The sequence below is a fragment of the Protopterus annectens genome, chromosome 1.part2 (genome assembly GCF_019279795.1).
Source record: "Protopterus annectens isolate FY-2018-M chromosome 1.part2, PAN1.0, whole genome shotgun sequence".
In the NCBI taxonomy this organism is placed as follows: domain Eukaryota; kingdom Metazoa; phylum Chordata; order Ceratodontiformes; family Protopteridae; genus Protopterus; species Protopterus annectens.
The window spans coordinates 506,009,713-506,030,609 of NC_056727.1; the positions used below are offsets into that span (position 1 = coordinate 506,009,713).

General features: G+C 40.8%; 1 protein-coding gene across 1 annotated transcript in view; it reads left to right on the forward strand.

Annotated features, from left to right (window-relative positions):
- The window catches only part of NPHP1 (nephrocystin 1), a 1,368,595-nt gene that overhangs the window by 1,068,563 nt on the left and 279,135 nt on the right, over positions 1-20,897 (forward strand). The window contains exon 18 of the mRNA XM_044057279.1: positions 12,876-12,949. Within this exon, the coding sequence (XP_043913214.1) occupies positions 12,876-12,949 (74 nt within the window). The remainder of the gene's footprint in view (positions 1-12,875; positions 12,950-20,897) is intronic.

Sequence of the window (20,897 nt, forward strand, 5' to 3'; positions counted from 1 at the left end):
TGCAGTGGAGACATGTCTCCCTTTTTCTCCTGTACCTCCAAGAAAATGTGTATCTACAGACTCCTTGCTTGGGAGCAGTTCCTATGGGTGCAGAAGTGCAAGGCATGTGGTACTCTTCAGACAGACCAAAGCACATTTTGTCAATTAGATGTTGGTTGTGACCCATGCTTTAAAAGCTCTTCATTATCTGTGGTCCCCTGGATGACTTCTGGTGATTACAGACAAAACCACATTGATTTAGTACATAAGTAAACAAGAGAGTCTATGTCCCTTATCTTGTCTGACATCCTCCTTTACAAGTATCTTTGATGGCAGCATAGACTTAGTTCTCACTAGCTCTCTTATTTCTGCCCTCACCTACTTTATCCGCTTCCTTTGTTAGCAGGAAAAGCTCCTTCTCCTTACTTTTATCTAACATCTACCTCTACTGTTCTAACATTCAAAGTCTCTCACTTCATCTTCATACCTAAAGTTGTCAGCAGAACTCCTTTCCCTAGTCTACACTGTCCTTTTCTAGCAACTTTTACTCAACTTTTCATGTTTTTGTCCTTGGCTTAAGAGCTTTTCCCTTCCTGTCTCGCTCTTGAGTCTGTTAATTATCCCTGCCAGTTTTACTGGTAATACATTTTAATATCCCTCTCACTAACTAAATAAAAACTTAGCCCTTTTCACAAACATCCACCTACATTCTTACATTACTACATCACTCTAGATACCCAAGAAAACATACATAATTACCTTAGTATTTGTCTCCCTTTGTGTAATAAGCATACTTAGCTGCCCAAATATCATGCACTGTATTCTTTTCCCGTATTTTCTTCATACTCCTTCTATAGTAGATTAAACACAAAACCCCAGTTTTATCATCAAACAGTCCTTTGTAATAGCCTTACTTGTAAATCGAAGTTATGACACCCAAAGACTGCTCTACACTGAGGGTCTGCTGCTTCAGAAATACCTATTGCTAGATTCTACAGCTAAATGACTTCTTGCAGTGTTGTGTTACCTATTCCTTAAATTTTCACAGGGCTGGCGACATCTGTCTCAACCCAGACCAAATGCTGTTATCACTTCACCCACAGTCATCTTTTCAAAAAAGATTAGAATAAGCCTATTCAGTGTTAACAATGTAAACAACAAATGGATTCAGTTTGAGGCCTAGTTGCTTCACAAAATCTAAATGCTATTGCTGTCAGTGAATCGTGCTAAAGGATAATTTCTATCCCTCTGCTTATATCTGTCAGAACTGCTCACTCAACAGAGACAACAGATCTGGTGTGAGAGTATATGGTGGTGTCAAGAACAAACTTAATATCGATATTCTTAATTTCCAGTATGGAAATATCTGTTAATACCGCTAAAGGTGGATGCCTTTAACTAGTTATAATGCTGTCATCTAGCAAAGCCTCCTTTTGTAATACAGATTAGCCATAGCTGAAAAGGCATTCTCCAAACTTGCACCTGGCTGCTGAAAATTGTAACCAGCAAACTCTGGAAAAATTTCTTAATAAACTTAAAGATCACCTGTTATCTGAATAGCTGTAAATATAGGAAAACAAGCTCACTTCTTGAATGTAAGCATAATATATATATTTCATACTTCCAATCTCACATTATTTGTACAAACATTAATGCAAATGTTACCTACACTCATGCAAAATTGTTTTTTCTGGGTGACTAACATTGATGCCATGGGGACAAATGCAGATCCTTTAAAACAGGCTTACCAATATTATGGCCTTATTGCAGTTAATACATGTTATTTTTGTCTATCTGTGGAGTTCCCAAGTACCAAAAACATGCTGAGTGTTTCCATCCCAAACTCATCCAAGAATGGAATTGTGGGCAGCAACACAGACTCTAGATATTGCCTTATGGGGGAAGGGGGAAGAGTTGTATAGACCATCCACTTTGGGCATCTACTGTGGTGTACAGTATCCTCAAGATAGGGGAACCCAGATCATACACTGAACATTATGCAGGGCTAGCCACTCGACTGTGTAAAATATGGCTCCAGGTGATTCGGTCATGTTGACTTCTATCGCCAAAAACAGGAATGGGTATTTGCCAGTGATAAGTGGTTTGAGGACCTGGCCTACTTTGATCTATACCAAGGAGCAATTCTAATGGTGGGATTGGGTGTATGTACTTGTATTGGCCAATGTGTGCCCACCATACAGTCCAACAGTCCTGTATTATAAGCTACTAGCCATTCAATATCCAGTGACCCACCTTGGGTTACCTGGGATAGCTCTGTTGAGTGAAAGCTGAAAGTAAAACCAGTTAACCTGCCAAACATAAACTCAGTGTAGGCTCACTGAAATGACAGAGCTTGGAAGTGGATGACATAATGGTAAGAAGAAGCAGGACATCCTCTCTATAAAGGAGACAAGATGGAAGGGCAGTGGAGCAAAGCCAATTGACTTGGGATCCTGAGTCCACTACTTAGGAGGAAGACAGGCTAGAAATGTTGTGGGAATTGTGGTGAGGGAGAGGCTTCAGAAGACAGAGAGGGATGTCATCAGAATTAGTGATAGACTCGTCAGTCAGCCTCCAGTGCAAGGATTGGGCACTATTCATAATCACAGCCTGTGCCCCACAACTGGGTTGTGATAATAAGGAAAATAGTGCATTCAGGCAGCAGTTGCTGGCCCTACTAGATAAAGCATGACAACATGAATTGATGTTGATAATTGGTGACCTTCTTGCACATATTGGGACAGACAGAACAAAATATGAGGACTGCCCGTGTCCACATGGATGGGGCTAAAGCAATAAAGAAGGAGAGAGGCCATTTCAGACTTTTCTCAGGCAAATGGCTTGATGGTGACCAACACAAGGTTCAGCAAGAGAGACAGTCACAAGATCCCATACAAGAGTGGCCAACATGCAACTCAGGTATACTTTCTCCTAGTAAGGAAAGGGCAGTTGGGTAGAACCAGTAATTACAAAGTCATCCCCAGTGAAACAGTCGTTCCGCAGCATAAACCAGCGTTTGCACAATCAGCTGCAAACAGTGGTCATGAAAAACTCCAGTGTCAGCAGAGACCACGCGGAAGATCTGGAATTTGACAGGAGAGAAAGCACAGCATTTCAAGGAATTACTCAGGGCCCTAGCACCTAAAGAAGAAGAGGAGATAGGTGGGGTTGAAGAAGAGTGGCAGCACCTCAAAACAGCATATGTGAGGACTACAGAACAGATGTATGGCCAAGCAAAGTATGGAAATAAAGTACATAAGGAAAGCTGGTGGTGGAATGCAGAAGTCCAGGAAGTCATCAAAAGAAAGAAGGAGTTCAGGAAGGAATACTGGTTGGTTAACAAAGAGGCTAAGAGAGGACTATCAGTAGCAAAGAACAGGGCCTCAGAGGTACTTTACCAGCTTTGTGGAAAGTAAAATAACACTATATCAGGTTGCAAGGCAAAGACAGAAAGGTAAAGAAGATAGTCAGACACCCTTCAGAAAGGATGCCAGCAACAACCTGCTCACCAGTCCAGAGGGCATCAAAGGTAGATGGAATGAGTACTTCTATCATCCTCTAAATGAAGAAAACCCCACTGAAGCTGTTCTAGCCTAGACTCAACCTACAATGAAAGAGGAAGAGGAGGAGCCACCCCTAAAAGAAGCAAGAACAGCACTAAGGAAAATAAAGTCAGGGAAAGCAGCAGGCTCAGATGAGGTCATAACAGATATAATAAAGATGTTGGGTGAGATAGGAAAGAAATGACTTCTGAGGTGGAGAATAAATATACTAGTGCCAGTGTTCAAGAACAAGGGGGGCATTAATAACTGTGGGCATTACAGAGGTACCAAACTGCTATCACAGTGCATGAAAGTTCTGGAGAAGGTGACTGATAAATGAATACTCAGAGCAGAAGAAAGTAACAGGGGAGATGAGCAGCTCTGATTCAGATCAGGATGCAGCATGACTGACCCAACATTTAGAATGATCAGATATTTGAGAAGAAGCTAGAGATGAGGAAGGAGTCCAACTGGGCTTTCCTAGACTTGGAGAAAGCATATGACAAGGTCCCAAGAAAGCTGATTTGTGCAGTCCTTCGAAGTCCTAGAAACATTGGTAGAATTAGTGCAAGCTATATACAAGGACCCAAATGGCTCCAGTATGAACAGTGTTTAGTTTCACAGAGGGGTCCCAGTGGGAGTGGGTGTGCATCAGGGCTCTACTCTGAGCCTACTATTGTTCATACTGGTGATGGACCAAATTAGCAAGCAGGTTGTAGGGGACAGATCAACAAAGTTGCTGTGTGCAGACGATGTGGCATTACAGGCAGACACTGAGCAAGCACTTAAGCAAAGGATAGGAGAATGGAATGCAAGATTGAAGGCACATGGGATGAAGTGTGTTCAGATAAGACTGTTGTAATGGCTGCAAATGGGCAAATCAGAAGAAACTGAAAATTGAGATAGAAGAGAAATAGTGGAACATGTTAACAGCTTCAGGTATCTAGGGGGGTGGTTGAAGAGAAGGAAAGTCTGAACCAGGAGGTCAAAGCTAGAGTCAGAGGGGCTACAGCCAACTGTCACAGAGTCTCAGGGATAGTGTATGAGAGAAGAATTCCATATAAGCTGAAAAGTAAGGAATACAAAAAAGTGGTGTAACAGTACTACTGTATGGTACAGAAACCAGGGCAGTAAGGGCAAAGTAGTTGAGGAAGCTCGAGGTGATGGAGATGAAGTGCCTGAAATGGGTGTCAGGATGCACACTGTGGGATAGATGAAGACATGAGGATATAAGAGCTGAAGCCAAAGTAGCTCAATTTGCAGAAAAGGTGAAAGAGAACAGATTATGGTGGTTTGGGCACATGTGCAGAAAGGCAGGAGGAAGTTGAGGGCATCCAGCAAGGAGGTGGATGGATTGTGTGAGAGAAGATCTGCAATAGTCAGGCATGTATGTCGAAAAAGGTAGGAGAGTGGCTTTGAATAGAGAGTGATGGCAACAGTTGACATGACACCCCGATCCCATGTCGAAAATAGGAAAAAGGGGTTGGTAGTTGATGATGATGATGCAGTTAGTGAAGCAGCCTACAAGACAAAACTTGGGAATGAGTAATGAATCCCTTCCTAATCTAGCATTAACTAACATACCACTTTGGTGGACCAAAGTCTTTATCCAAGCTAATAGTATTGGTGTTCATTCTCCTAGTTTCTCAAGGTGGTCATGCAGAACAATCTCTGCTCTTCTCAGGCATTGCAGTTTCTGTAGGAATAGAGTAGTCTTCCATCTCACTTTGAAAACATTGACTGGACACCTGTGTACACAGAAAACAATCCTGAGATTCCTCATATTTTTTGATGGAGCAGCATAGTGCACTCAAAAGATAACCTGTTAACTGCACAACATAGGAAACAGAGACCACAGAAATGTCTATTGATAACACCAGAGATAACCGTTCTAACAGTGGAATAAGGTTTGGATAACCATGAAAGACCAGCCACTAGACAACCACCTTCACTAAAGCTATCTAGACCTCAGAACACACAGTAGAATAGCAAACAGTTTTGTAGAAGCATTGTTTTTTATTAGGGGAAAAAAGTTGCTCTTGCCTTCGGCCAGAAACATTCCTTGAACTTAATGTAAGAATTGACAGTACAAATAACTGAAACAGCACAGTATACAGACACTTTAGAATCCATCGTCTTCATTAACAACTTTATTGATTTCAAGGATGGCAGTGCTTCTTTCACAAGCAACCCTGCATTCTGCGTCATGCAACCAATAGTCAGATATGCATGCCACAGAACAAAGAAACACTCAGATCTGTAACTTCTTTTATTTCAAAGAAATTCAAACCAAAAAATTTTCTAAACACCCATAAAAGCTCTTGAAAAACAGAATTGGATTTAGCAAACTACATTTTGCTTTTCTCAGGCTGACAGCCATGCCAGTATCACCCACCCTTCCATTCATTTCCAGACTTTTCCTAACTATGGGTAAACTATCTGCTCATTTCAAATATGCGGCTATCTTACTCAAAGTCTTTACTCAATCCTTAATCCAAGAATTATATTCCATAGCTAACCAGTGCCCCACCGCAGTGATGTTTGCGAAGTTGCTCTACTTATAAAATTCAGTTCAACAGAGCTTCTTATTGCTTACCGCAAAATAAACAGTTATAAACAAATATGTATTACTGTCCTTAAATCCATCCTGGCGACAACATAGCTATACTGGAAGATATTCTACATTGGCCATCCATAATTTCCACAAGAAAAAATACTACTAGATGATATGAATGTCATTTGCTTAGGCATAAACTCTTAACTCCCCTACATCTAGCAAGAACTTGTATGGTTTCCCACAACTAATTAATAGCCCCACACATTATAGCAAGTTATCAAAATCCCTATTAGACTGGATCCTAGTATCAGATCCTAGGAGATACACCACCACAGGTACATTGTTAGACTCTGTCAGTGATCATCTCCCAATTGTTATGACCAGACATCTCACACATCCATTTAAAAAGCATATTTATAAAACAACACACAATTCTAAGTTTAACCCAGAAATGTTCATTAATATACCATCATCTAGTAACTGGAACTTCCTCCCCTTAGACGATGCTGTAAATGAATTCCGTACAACTTTAATAAATATCCTAACTAGCCTTGTGCCTTCTAGCAGGAAGAGACTAAAAACAAATAATGCAGTTTGTCTATCCAAAAAGAGTAGCATGCTAATGCAGGATAGAGAAAAAGCATGGAAAGAATGGCAAAAATATAAAACGCCTCAATATATTGAAAACTAAAGAATACTTCGCAATCATACTTAAAACCAAATAAATAAAGACAAAAAAACTATACTATAATAATTTTCAGAATAATACTAAACACAACCCTAAAAAATTTTGGGCATCCATTAAAGAAATTTTAAATCCCAGCCAAAAATTTAACCCAACCCACCCCTCCCGATAACTCACCACTCAAAACTGCAATGTAGTTAAAGTCTTATTTTATAGATAGTATATCATCTCTAACCAAGGATACCTCAACATCTAATCCCAACCCTGCCCAACCATCCCATATCATTGCATCCACTTTCACCTTCAAACCTGTGCCCATATCCTATATAAAACTACTCTTAAACTTAAATTGTGCTCTTCTTCAGCCAATGACTTTCCAAACAAGTACCTAAAATAGCAGCCAGTAGTACTGCATATCCTGTCTCAACCCTTTTAAATAGGTCAGTCGAGGAACCCCACGTTCTCTCTCTCACACTGGAAAAAAAGTCACACATTATCCCTCTGCACAAAAGAGGAAATTCAACAGACATTAATAACTGTAGACCTATAGCAATCTTATCTCCCCTCACCAAAATACTTGAAAAATGTATTCAAAAACAATTGCTAGATTATCTCCTGCAGGAAGAACTCCTTTTCCCTAGACAAAATGGCAATGACTTCCATCCTTCTGATAGAGTTAGCATTGCCCTTCTAACTATATAGATACTGCCAGTAAAGCTAGAGATTATGGCAAACTAGTGTCTTTATTATTTCTAGACTTATCTAAAGGCTTTGACACAATTTGTCGCAGCAAATTTCTACTTCAAAATTCCTCACTAGGTCTGCCTTAGCCCATCCTTCAGAAGCTGTCTGTCTAAGAGATATCAGTAAAATGGCACTCCTTACTCTCTTTTTACCTCCCAGTCACCACTGGTGTACCACAAGGCTGTATCCTTGATCCCCTCCTCTTTAACATTTTCACCAACACTGTCTGTACATCCACACAACAGGCCACCCTAATACAGTACCCAGATGTTTCCACTTTCATTTGCACATCTGACAATATGGTACACCTCAAAAAAATTACTCGGGAAGCTTTAACAGACACTGAAACATGGCTTCATAACTCACAGCTCATGCTCAACCCAGAAAAAAAGACCAAACTACTACTCCCACCCAACCCCTCTCTTATGAAAAAACAACATTTAAAGTCCTCTCTCTTGATGATACAACCACTGAATTCACTTTTCATAACAAATTATTAGGGGTGTTAGTGGATGATAATCTTACATTTGAAGTGCATATACAATATTGCATTAGAAAAACTCATCAAAAATTAGGGGTGCTTTATAGAGCCAATATCTTTCTCGGCGACGCAACTAAAACTACACTTGCCACTACTAATTTCCTCCCCATACTTCTTATGGCTCTCCAGTACTTAATAACCTCCAGGCTTCATAAAAATTAAAACTTGACCAATGCTATAACAAAGTTGCTAAATTTGCAGCATGTATCCCTTTCAGAACCCACCACTGTATAGCACGAAAAAGCCTAACTTGGTTTGAACTGCCACATCAACTAACATGTACACCATGTTCCCAAGTCAGTCATTGTGATCAAGTGACCAAAACTCCTGTCTGTCTACAAACCTATCAAATCTGCTGGGCATTGCCTGTACTTGTTCAAGGTTGCTAAGGCATGGTACTCCTTACCTGTATCCATGAGGTCAGTACCCCCGTCCATTTTTCAAAACCACTCTGAAAGACCTCCTAGCTAAAATCTGGCTTTGTTCTTGCCTAAAACCAGGATAAACCACATCCCTAAATGTGAACAACTACCTTTTTATTCCTTATACCTCCTTACTATTCCTTCTTCACTTGTTTCCTTACGTCTAGCAAATTCTATTCCCTGACTTTCTCTCTAGATAAACCATAAGCCTGTTTTTCACTCACTTCATATTGCAATTCCTGTTTGTATTAGACTAACTTACCTTTCATTTCTCGGCAAAATATCTAAATTGTCTCTAAATATTAAATGATTGTCATATAACTTGTATCGATTCTTAACCAATATTTTTATATTATGTCTAATTGTTATAATTATTTAAACTGCAGACATGTTTGTTTTAGTTTTGAAGATTGTAAATTGTAAAATTATTGTTCTTAAAATGTTTTGTAATAGTTTGGAGCTTTTCTCCCTGGACCTCCGCTGAAAATGGATTTCTACCCAGTCAGACTTTCCCGGTAATCAAATGTCAATAAATATAAATAAATGCAGATCCTTGAAAATGGCAATGGTTGTGGGCTCTTATCTGATGCTCAGTGTTGCTTCCAAAGTAGGTTCTTTACTATGCCTGCCCATTATAAAGCAACACCATGTAGAGTAATATGAGTAATGCCCTTTTCTCAATAAGTTATCACAATGTGTATGACTTTTGCTTTTTGAGTCGGACAACATTCCCTTTTACTTGCCAGAGCTGGACTAATTCTCATTTAGCCCTTGAGTCATCACCTGCTTCTACAGTTATTCAGATGTATGCTTTCAAGTAAGTACAAGCTCCACCCTGACATTATAACATTCTGTAGAAGAGTGTCTCCCAGGACCAATACTTTTTTCACTCTAAAACTGCAATGATCTGTCATCATTCATCGTAAACATGGATGCTGGCAAAGCCCTAATATTAAACTGAGAAACATCAACAGCAAAACTGCAAAGAAACTTGCAAAATGATGCTTCAACTCTCTGGAACTGGATATTTAGGAATAACCTTGCCATAAACATCAAGTAAATGGCAGTAATATTTTTATGAAATGCCCAGATACGATCAGATGCAACCCCATCTACCTTAAGGACTCTAAGCAACATAATCAACCAGATTACCTACCAGGGATGCCACTGTTTTCATTTGGATCCACCTCTGTCTTTTGAATCCCATTCTGAACTGCCTGTGGACAAGATACTCAGGCAGCTTAAATAGTGCTATAAAATATCACATATCCTCGTAACGGAAGCAAGGAAAGCCATAGCATTAAATATATTTGTCTCTGAACTAGAATACACTCTTGCAGTTATTGTCCTAAATTTATCCTCAAATATTACTCTTCTACAGACCTGTAATTTTCTTGAAAACTACAGAACCCAGCATTTTTCTTCTTGTATACACTGTCCAAACATTATGAATATTTGTTTTAAACTGTTGTTATTTGTCCAGTAGCTCTTCAATGGACCCATGCCATTGCTAAAAGGAGTATTTGGACCAGTTTACCTACCTTATAAACAAATAAACAAAAATAACACAATGGCAACAAAATAAAAATACATACAGTACAAGAAGTATAGAAATAACAGAAGTAATAAGACAATATAGTAACATAGGTATACATATGATCACATGGTGGGAAAGGTTTATTATGCTGTAGTTACCTGCTTATTCCAAAAAAGTTTAACATTTGAAAAGGTATATATTCATAAGTTTAGCTAAATGTGCAAGTTGCTAGAAGGAGAATCAAAAGGTATGAGAAGACAGCAGTTAACTGTAAAAAGAGAATGTAAAATAGAAAATATTAGAAGTTAGATGGATAATTATAATAATATGGTAAAGAGCTGGAACTTAAAGAACTGAACAATTTATTGAGCAAAAAAAATGTTAGGAAAAATACAGTAAATAAAAAGTCACATTATTATGTGTAGTTTGGTAAATCATTTCAAATAAACCAGTTTGTGAATTGTATAATCCCTCGGTGACAATTCCATTGAGTTTGAATATAATTTATTAATGCATTTTTTTTGAAACAGTGTATTTTTTATTGGGTTGCAAAGGGTATGGAAATTTATCCCACAGTTCTGCAGTACTAAGTTACCAAGGCACTTATGTTTTGCATAAAGGGGATATGGTCTGAGAAAGGAAAATGCCACTGTATGTATTTATACCACTCTAGCAGATTAGCTCGGGGAAAGATATAGTCAGAGGCTGCTGTCAGTGGTGGTTCTGTAATGTCTGTGGACTTTGGCTCAGCACCTTAGTCTGGTGCTTTTCTGATATGCATTTGACTTTGGCACAAGTTATGTGACTTTACTGATTGTTTAGTGCAAATAATCATCATCATCATTATTCTCTTTCGGCTTTTCCATTTCCTCCTATCCTCTGCATCTTGCTCTGTCACACCAACCACCTGCATGTCCTCTCTCACCACGTCCATAAACCTTATCTTAGGCCTTCCTCTATTCCTCTTACCTGGCAGCTCCATCCTTAGCATCTTTTTCCCAATATACTCATCATCCCTCCTCAGCACATATCCAAACCAACGCAATCTCGTTTCTCTTGCTTTGTCTCCAAACTGTCCAACATGAGCTGACCCTCTAATATACTGATTCCTAATCCTATCCATCCTAGTCACACCGAGTGCAAATCTTAACATCTTTAACTCTGCCACATCCAGCTCTGACTCCTGCCTTTTTGTCAATGCCACTGTCTCCAACCCATATAACATAGCTGGTCTCACTACTCTCTTGTAGACCTTCCCTTTCACTCTTACTGGTACCCGTCTGTCACAAATCACTCCTGACACTCTTCTCCACCCATTCCACCCTGCCTGTACTCTCTTCTTCACCTCTCTTCCACATTCACCATTACTCTGAACTGTTGATCCCAAGTACTTAAACTCGTCCACCTTTACCAGCTCTACTCCTTGCATCCTCACCATTCCTCTACCCTCCCTCTCATTTACACACATATATTCTGTCTTAGCCCTGCTGACCTTCATTCCTCTGCTCTCTAGAACATATCTCCACCTCTCCAGAGTCTCCTCAACCTGATTCCTACTCTCACTACAGATCACAATGTCATCTGCAAACATCATAGTCCACGGGGCCTCCTGTCTGATCTCATCTGTTAACCAGTCCATCACCACTGCAAATAAGAAAGGACTCAGAGCTGATCCTTGATGTAATCCCACCTCCACCTTAAACGGATCTGTCACTCCCACTGCAGTCCTCACCACTGTCACACTACCCTCGTACATATCCTGTACCACTCTTACATACTTCTCTGCCACTCCCGACTTCCTCATACAATACCACAACTCTTCTCTAGGCACCCTGTCATATGCCTTCTTCAAGTCTACAAAGACACAATGCAACTCCTTCTGACCTTCTCTGTATTTCTCCAACAACACTCTCAGAGCAAACATTGCATCTGTAGTGCTCTTTCCTGGCATGAAACCATACTGCTGATCACTAATCATCACCTCCCTTCTTAACCTTGCTTCCACTACTCTTTCCCATAACTTCAAGCTGTGACTAATCAGTTTTATCCCTCTGTAGTTACTGCAGCTCTGCACATCACCCTTATTCTTAAAGATAGGTACCAAAACACTTTTTCTCCATTCCTCAGGCATCCTTTGACTTTCCAAAATTTCATTAAACAATCTAGTTAGAAATTCCACTGCCATTTCTCCTAAGCACCTCTATGCTTCCATTGGTATGTCATCTGGGCCCACAGCCTTTCCATTCTTCATCCTCTTCATAGCTGCCCTTACTTCCTCCTTGCTAATCTGTTTCACTTCCTGATTCACTATCCCCACATCATCCAACCTTCTCTCTCTCTCATTCTCTTCATTCATCAGCCTCTCAAAATACTCTTTCCATCTACTCAACACACTCTCCTATCTTGTGAGTACCTTTCCCTCACTATCCTTTATCACCCTTACTTGCTGCACATCTTTCCCAGCTCTGTCCCTCTGTCTAGCTAATCGGTACAGGTCCTTTTCTCCCTCTTTAGTGTCCAATCTGTCATACAACTCTCCATATGCCTTATCCTTAGCTTTCGCCACCTCTCTCTTTGCCATGCGCCTCATCTCCTTATACTCATGTCTACTTTCTACATCTCTTTGACAATCCCACTTCTTCTTCGCCAGTCTCTTGGTGTTAAAATATTCTACTTCAGCTTGTTTGATGAATCAGTGCTAAGGTGTCAATATTTGTAGGGACTCGAGAAAGAATCCTTTGAGGAAGCAAAAATAGAGGAATGTGATTGTGGAATGAAATCCTATGCAATATACTTATGTGATTAATGAGTAGAGTAAAAAATAAACTTTGTAGAATTCAGTTACAAAATTTCTTATTTTTCTTTCAGATTTGATTTGCAATCCAGTGCTAGCAACATTCCCCAAACTGATGGAGCAAACTGATGTTATGGATGCTCTCAGGGTAAGATGTTTTCGCAAGCATTGTGTAGAAGGTCTTGATGCAGTTTTACGAATGTGTTCTTAAGCACTTCATTTCTACTTTTGTTTCACTATTGCAGCAAAACCAAACACGACCTATACTGATTGATTACCGGTTTCAAAGTTTTCCCCAATGGTCTTCTAGCTGATGCAACCAGAGCTGGCCTAAGGAACTATGGGGTCCAATTTGGGACTTTTTGTGGGGCTCCAAAGCTACACTCCTCCCATCACCCAACCACACTCTTCTCTTCCCTCAAGTCTCATCCGCATTAGCAAACATTTTTCTGAAGGGTATAAAGGATATTAAGTCTGAAACCCACATGCCTGTTATTATTTAGTGACTCCAATGCACAACAGTTTGACAGAAAAACACAAATTTTATCAAGAACAGACCAAAAATATGAGACATAATTGAAGACACTTGACACCTTTGCTCTCTACACACACATGCACGCGTCCATCAGTTCCAGCCATAAGTGTGTATACTTCAGACATCTGCTTGAAATCAAATAAATGAATAAATACTAACAAAATAACCCAGAAACGTATCTCAAATCACAACTGTCAAAGCCAGTTAACCCCCTGCCCTTGGAAATTCTTAACCCAAGAGTCAGAGACAAACACCCAAAATCAGGAACAGATTTTAAAAATTGCTCCAATACACTTAGCTGTGAGAACAAGGTTTGCATTAATAAGTGTTTTCCTGAAGGATATGACATACTCCTGTCATTATTTAGTGACTGCAATGCCCAACAGTCTGCCAGAAAGCATTTTATGAGGAACAGACCAGTTAGCAAAAATGTACACGCTGATTAGCATAACTTCTCTGACATCCTGGAGTGTTATGTGGTACCTTATCACTGAGAAACATAAGTTAAAAAAGCTGGGAGAGCTAAAATTACCCCAAGATAAAAGCATACAGCTATGTGAATATGAGTGAAACAAAATAAAATCAAAATTGCTTTCACAAGAGCTGAACAAATTAATGAAACATTATTGAAGAAGTGTAAAAATACAGATAAGGAAAGGGATAGACAATTCATCATTTTAAAACAAAAGAAAGTATATGTATACATTTAGTCACAGTAACATAAATTAAGGAAACTAGAACTAAGTCTGTTAAAAAGCACTGGTAAATACTCTGTAGGTATACTGTTAAGCAAAGAAACAGAAAAAATAAATGTAATTTAATGCTAAGAGAATAAACTGATACTTGCATTGAAATAGCAAAGTCATAGATACTCTATGATGAAAAGGAAGGAGTAGGGGTGGAGTGAAGGTATCTTCAAACAACATTACTGTAGGTCAAGGGTGAACAGAAATGTGACTAAAGAAATAAGTCAAATGAGAAATGGCATGACAGTAAAGACTTCAGTGAATTTACACCCCAGTACAGACAACACTTACCAACATTTTAGTAACACAAGTGGACATGGTTTGCTACACAAGAAATGGCTAACTCTAAGCATTGATGTTCTTACTGATCACTGCTGCAGTAGCCTAAGCTATATGACATATCCTGCTGCAGATATATGACAGTGGGCCAGCTTCCAAAGCTTTAGGATGCCTTCCCTTTGCCCAAACTGTTAGACAACCCAAGCTGAGCTGACTGAAAGACAAGTTAGGGTGCTAAACCCTTCAGAGCTTGCCTGCCGCCTAGCAAAGAGCTCTTTTGCAGGCTTATGAGAATCAGCAGTAGGGTAATGCTTTTCCATTGCTGGGCATATAAGCTCCTTTGAGGCAAAAAAAAAAAAATTCCACATTACGTTTTTGTTGTTTGAACTAGTTTATAGTGAAAAACAATTATTTTAAAGCTATGGAAAATATTCCTTGACTGTCACATTACTTTTTTGTACTTGGAAGCACACTTTTTTTTTACTTTGTGGTAAAAAAATACTAAAAGTTGTTGAAAACTATTTTTGTGAAGAAACTATGTTTTTTACTTTTGGGTGCTGGGAATAGTGTTTGAAGTGCTTTTTACTGAATTTCTGCAAGGGAAAACATGTTTTATAAACAGAAAAAGTTAACTAAGCAGCTTTTTGCCACCACAGCAGGCTAGTAATTTGCTTCAGCCACAGGTTGGTGAGACTTCTGTGGCCAAAACTGGTTACTCAGACCACTCATCCTTTTCTCTGGGATTCATCTGGTGATGTCTATTCAGCTACTATGAACAAGAGGTTTGCCACATCTTCTGCGGCTGTGTGGAATCCTTTAGTGATCATGGAACAGCCACTCTTGTCGGTCATAGGAGTAGAGGCAGGGAATATGCCCTTGCTCAGCCAGAGTGTTGTGCCCCACACTGGGGAAGCTGCTGCTGGCAATACTCGGTCTGTTTGCCCCAAATGTCTTGTTAAAAAGAGACAGAAAACTAAACATTTAACTTCTCCCTCTAGTCAGGAGTAATTTATTGGGCTGGCACATGGTCTTGTACAGGCTATTCACCTTTCTTGTAAGATGGTTTCTAGTAAAAGAAAAAGGGATTCCTCCTTCCCTGAAGTTTCAAGAGGTTGACTCTTCAGGGAAATGTGAAGGGTCAGATGCAGGTTTTTCTCATCAGGTTTCTGATTCAGGCTCTGAGGACAGTATGGTATGTGAACCACCTCGCAAGGGATTCAATTTCTCTTGAGACTGTTTCCATTATGTGCATTGTTTTCATTAGGAGAACACAGAGGTTGCTTAATTCCCTCAGAATATGCTAAGAATGCTACAATTTAAATTCCCTGAACCTTCAACATTTACCCATCCCCCATGCCTGTCAGAATTGGAGGATGCTTTGTCGCACCCTGTGGTTTCCTGACAGCCAGCCTGCTGCACTCAAAAAAGCAGAGAAAAAAGGTCCAGTCTTTTAAGTTGTTTTACACTCGTCCCTGGTTTGACCCAGCTGCTATTCCTTTAGTTTATCCAGCTGCTACGAAATATTTTGTTATTTCTGATCCTTCTGTTTATGGCAAGGATGATAAATCTGTTGATAAGTTTTGAGAAAAAAGTTTATGGTTCTGCAGGTTTGATTTTTAGAATTCTCAGTTGTCAGGTTAAAGTTTGTTCTGACAAATTGTGAAAGTATGAGGAATGCTGTATCTACAATTTCTTCTTGTGAGGAAGAATCTGCTTTATTGCACAGGTTACTCAGTATATTTTGTTTACAGACTGTGTGCATGACTGCTGATAATACTTCCAGGGCTATGGCCACTGGTACTATTTTGAGGAGGTTTGCATGGCTGCATTCCCAGAACTTTCTAGCTCTCTCATCTCAAAACTGGTGAAACCAGTCAGGAGGAGAAGGTAACCTCACACAGCACAATTCCAGTATTACATAGTCCCACCACATCAGCGAACCAAACACATAAATACACAAAAACATACTCAGAGGCTCTAAATAAAAATCTACCTAAGCAACAGAGACCTCCAAAGCAGACATCCAAGCAAACACTACCCCAAAACAAAACACGCACAACACATAGCCCACAAAGTCAGTGTGCCAAGCAGCCACAGCCCTTAAGGCTGAATAACACACCTGATACTCTTGTAATAGGTGACTCTATTGTCAGACACACTGATGTCCCGCTCACCAGGCTGAACAAAGAGAAGGTCACAGTGAGCTGCCTGTCGGGCGCTAGGATCCTCCACATAACGCAAGCACTCAGGTCACTCCAAAGCAAATACAAATATGACTCAGTCATTGTACATGCTGGTGTGAATGACCTGAGACATACCTCCCTGGGCTATATGAAAAGAGACATAGAGGAGCTCTCTGATCATGTAGCCCAGGCCGGTATGACCCTGACCTTGAGCAGCATCTTACTCTCACCTAGAATGATGCCACAGTACAAAGACAAAATGATCGATTTTAACAATTGGCTAAAATTTTGGTGTCATTCAAAGGGGATCCAGTGTCTGTCAGCCTGGGATGACATGCTCGACAAGCCACGTTGCTTCGCTAGGGACGGCTTGCACCTGTCACCACTGGGCTTTCGGATATTGGCAAAGGCTCTTGTCACCCCCATAGTGCCTTTTTTAGGCAAGGCTCAAAAGTCAAACCCACCTCCATAGACAGCACAAGGAACAAGAAACTAAGGGTAATGCTGCTAAACGCCAGAAGTCTTAACCTCAAGATGCACACACTCGAAGCTCTCCTCAGTATGGAGAACATTGATATCTGTGCAGTGACAGAAACCTGGTTCAAGGCTCCAGAGAGCACTTCAGCACTACCAGGTTATACCTCATATCATGCTTTTCGGCCCCAAAACCCAGACCTAACCACAAAAGGAGGGGGAGTTTCCATATTTATCAAGGATATCCACACCTCCAGGTTAGTGGCATTGCACGAAGTATCGGAGATCATCCATGTGCAACTAACAGTGGGCAAGACTGCTTTTCAGTTTATAGCATCCTACAGACCACCCTCTCAAATTCAGGAATCCCACTCGGCTTTCCTAAAAACATTGGAGAATATGAAAATCTCTCCGAACACCATTATATTGGGCGACTTCAACTACCCAAACATAGACTGGGAGCACTACTCAAGCCCCAGCACCTTAGCCCAAAGGTTCCTGGAAATTATAATCTCAAATCAGAGACCATCCAGGTGCAATTAACCATAGGCAAGACTGCTCTGCAATTTGTAGCATGTTACAGGCCACCCTCTCAAACTCAGGAACCCAAAGGTTCCTGGGTTTCATAAACCAAATGCCATGGAACAACTAGTCACCATCCCCTGGTGAGATCAGATCATAAACTAATCTTGCTGGGGGTCCCCTCATCCCCCCACCAGAAATAAAAAAAAAGACCAGAGTGAAAAACTTCTCAAACCCTTCTACACTAAAAAAACTAGTGTGTGGTCTCCTTTAAGGCCCCTGAGCCAGTGGTAAACATTACTCAAACCGCTGAATCACTTACTAATGCCTTCTACCAGCACCCTTAGGCATGGATCAGGCAATCCCAAACAAAACTAAGACTCTTTGTCTTGTACCAAAAAGGCGCTGGCCCAGCTGGGTGACAAACAAGCAATAAACAACAAAAGGCGCAGATACAAGACTAAATACAAAAGGAGCAAAAACTTGAAAGGGTATAAGTGGGACTCAAAAGACAATCATAAGGCTTTCTTTAGCTATGTTAGAAACCTAGGAGAAACTCCCAGATATGCTCATTAATTAGTTCAAAATGATGTGAAGATTACTGAACCTACACACATTGCCAACATATGGGCTGCAGGTTCACTCATGTTGCCAAAGTAGTTAGGAAAACCTTCTACATTGCCCACCCATGATGGAAGGGGATCTAGATCTCTAGGATCGAGTCATCGTCCCCTGTACTCATCTATGATTAGCCTAGTATGAACCTATGAACCTAAATGCTATGGAACAACTAGTCACCACTCCCACAAGAGGGGATAACCACATCCCGACCCCACCCCCAACCCAGAAAACCACAGTGAAAAACTTCTCAAAAGTGAACTTCTCACTTCTCAAAACTGAAGTGGAATTCTTCAAGGCCCCAGGGCCAGTGGAAAATACGGCCCAGACCGCAGAATCCTTTATAAACGCATTCTATGAACACCTTCAGGAATGCATGGATCATGCGATCCCAAATAAAACCAAGACCCAATCATCCAAAGGCAGGCATCCAGTCTGGTGGACCCCAGCCATAAATAAACTGTACAACAGAAGGAGGAAGCTACTACATGATAGAGCAAAATCCCTAATAGGGAAGGCAGCTCTGATCAGTACTAGCAAAAAATTACGATCCCTCATAAAATCCTCCAAGGCCAGCTTCGAGAGAAAAATTGCACAGGACACTAAAGACAATCATAAGGCTTTCTTCAGTTATGTTAGGAACCTGGGATGCAACTCCCAGACTTGTTCTGAGTTGATTCTAAACGACAAAAATTACACTGAACCCGCAGACATCGCCAATATCCTGGCAGACAGGTTCAGTGCAAACTTCTCCACCCCTCCCCCCCCCCAAAAGAGCAAGTATCTATCCCGGCAGAGGGCTGCCTCCCAAACATCTCTGATGCACAGGTGAAGGCTGCCCTCTCCAAAGCAAAAAACACTGCTTCCATGGGACCAGATGGTGTCCCGGGTTGCGTCCTTCATGAACTCCAAGAAGAACTAATCCCTCAAATAAAACAGCTGTATAATCTCAGCCTCACTACAGGATATGTGCCCACAGAATGGCATACAGCAACAGTGGTCCCACTCCACAAAGGTGGAGCCTCTACGGACCCTGGAAACTATTGCCCCATAAGCCTGACTAGCCTAGTCTGCAAGGCTATGGAGAGGATCATCATGGAGCTCATAAACAAAGACATTGGGGACCTACAGACACTAGATCCTACCCGATTTGGCTTCGTCAAGGGCAGATCCTGCCTTTTGAACCTGGTCGACTTCTTTGAAACAGTCACCAAAGCCATAGATGAAGGGAAGGTAGTCCACACAGCCTATCTGGACCTAGCAAAGGCATTTGACACAATACCCCACTCGGGCATCATAGGTAAGCTATCCAGCTTAAATATAAACCCCTATGTCACAAGATGGGTCGCAAACTGGGTCAAAGACAGAACCCACAGAGTGAGAGTTGCTGGAGCCATGTCAGACTCGAAACCGGTCACAAGTGGCGTCCCACAAGGTTCTGTCCTGGGACCGCTCTTGTTTGGTATATACTTTTCTGAGGTACAGGCCAACGTGGGAGGACTATGGCTCACCAAGTTCGCAGATGACTGCAAACTGGGTGCCATAATCGACTCTCCAGCTGACACAAACATCCTTCAAAAAGGTCTCACAGAGATGGATAACTGGTGCCAGAGCCATGGTCTAAAGCTAAATGCCAAAAAGTGTATAATCATACCCTTTGGTGAAAACAATGTGCCCACAAATTACCACATAGGCGGTAACCCATTAAGTACAGAGAAAGTAATTAGGCATCTGGGGACCCAAGTTGATAGCAATCTCTCCTTTGACAACCACATTGCCAAATTGGTTAGAAAGACCTTCTACATAGCCTACCTCATCATGAAGGGATTCACATCTAGATCAAGAGAGGTAATCATGCCCCTTTATTCATCCCTCATCAGGCCCATCATAGAATACAATGCCCCTTTTGGTATGTACCTTACTCGACACCTGCAGCAATTAGAAAGACCCCAAAAGTATCTCACCAATAGGAGCAAGGGACTCAAGCAGATGCCATATGCTGCTCAGTTAAAAAAACTCCAGCTCTACTCAGTTGCATACCCCTACTTCGAGGTGATCTATGCCTGACATATAAAGCTATGTCCAATCCAGAATTAATGGACATGCTCCACCTCAGTAAATCTAAATCCCTTAGAGCCACATGCTCAAGGGACTTGTACCTCAGCACAGAAATAAATAGAACTTGCTGGAGGGACAGATTCATAACCCAGAGGCTCCCTTCGCTCTGGAATAGAATTCCAATTCATGTTAGGCAGAGCACCTCACTGAATCTCTTCAAGAAGAATCTTGATGAGTGGATGGGGGATCGTAGGTTTGTCCCGAGGATTACTTCCGTGTCACTATTAGACAGAGGCACAGTAAACTAAACCTTAAAAAGGGCACAGTATACTCAAATCAAGGGGTGGCGTAAGCCAAACAAAATCGGGCTAGGCTTGTAATTGCCCCAGGGCAGATAGCCTAGTATGAACCTATGAACCTATGATAAAAATGAGATTTTAAATTCTCCCTTTGACAGAGATTTAATGTTACAGCCATAAGTGTGTATACTTCAGACATCTGCTTAAAGTCAAATAAATAAATAAATACTAGCCCAGAAATGTATCTCAACTCACAAGTGTCAAAGCCACCCAGTGCAACCAGTTAACCTCCCATCCTCTGAAATACTAATCCAAGAGTAAGAGACAAACACCCCAAATCAAGAACAGATTTTAAACATTGCTGTAATATACTTAGTTGCTA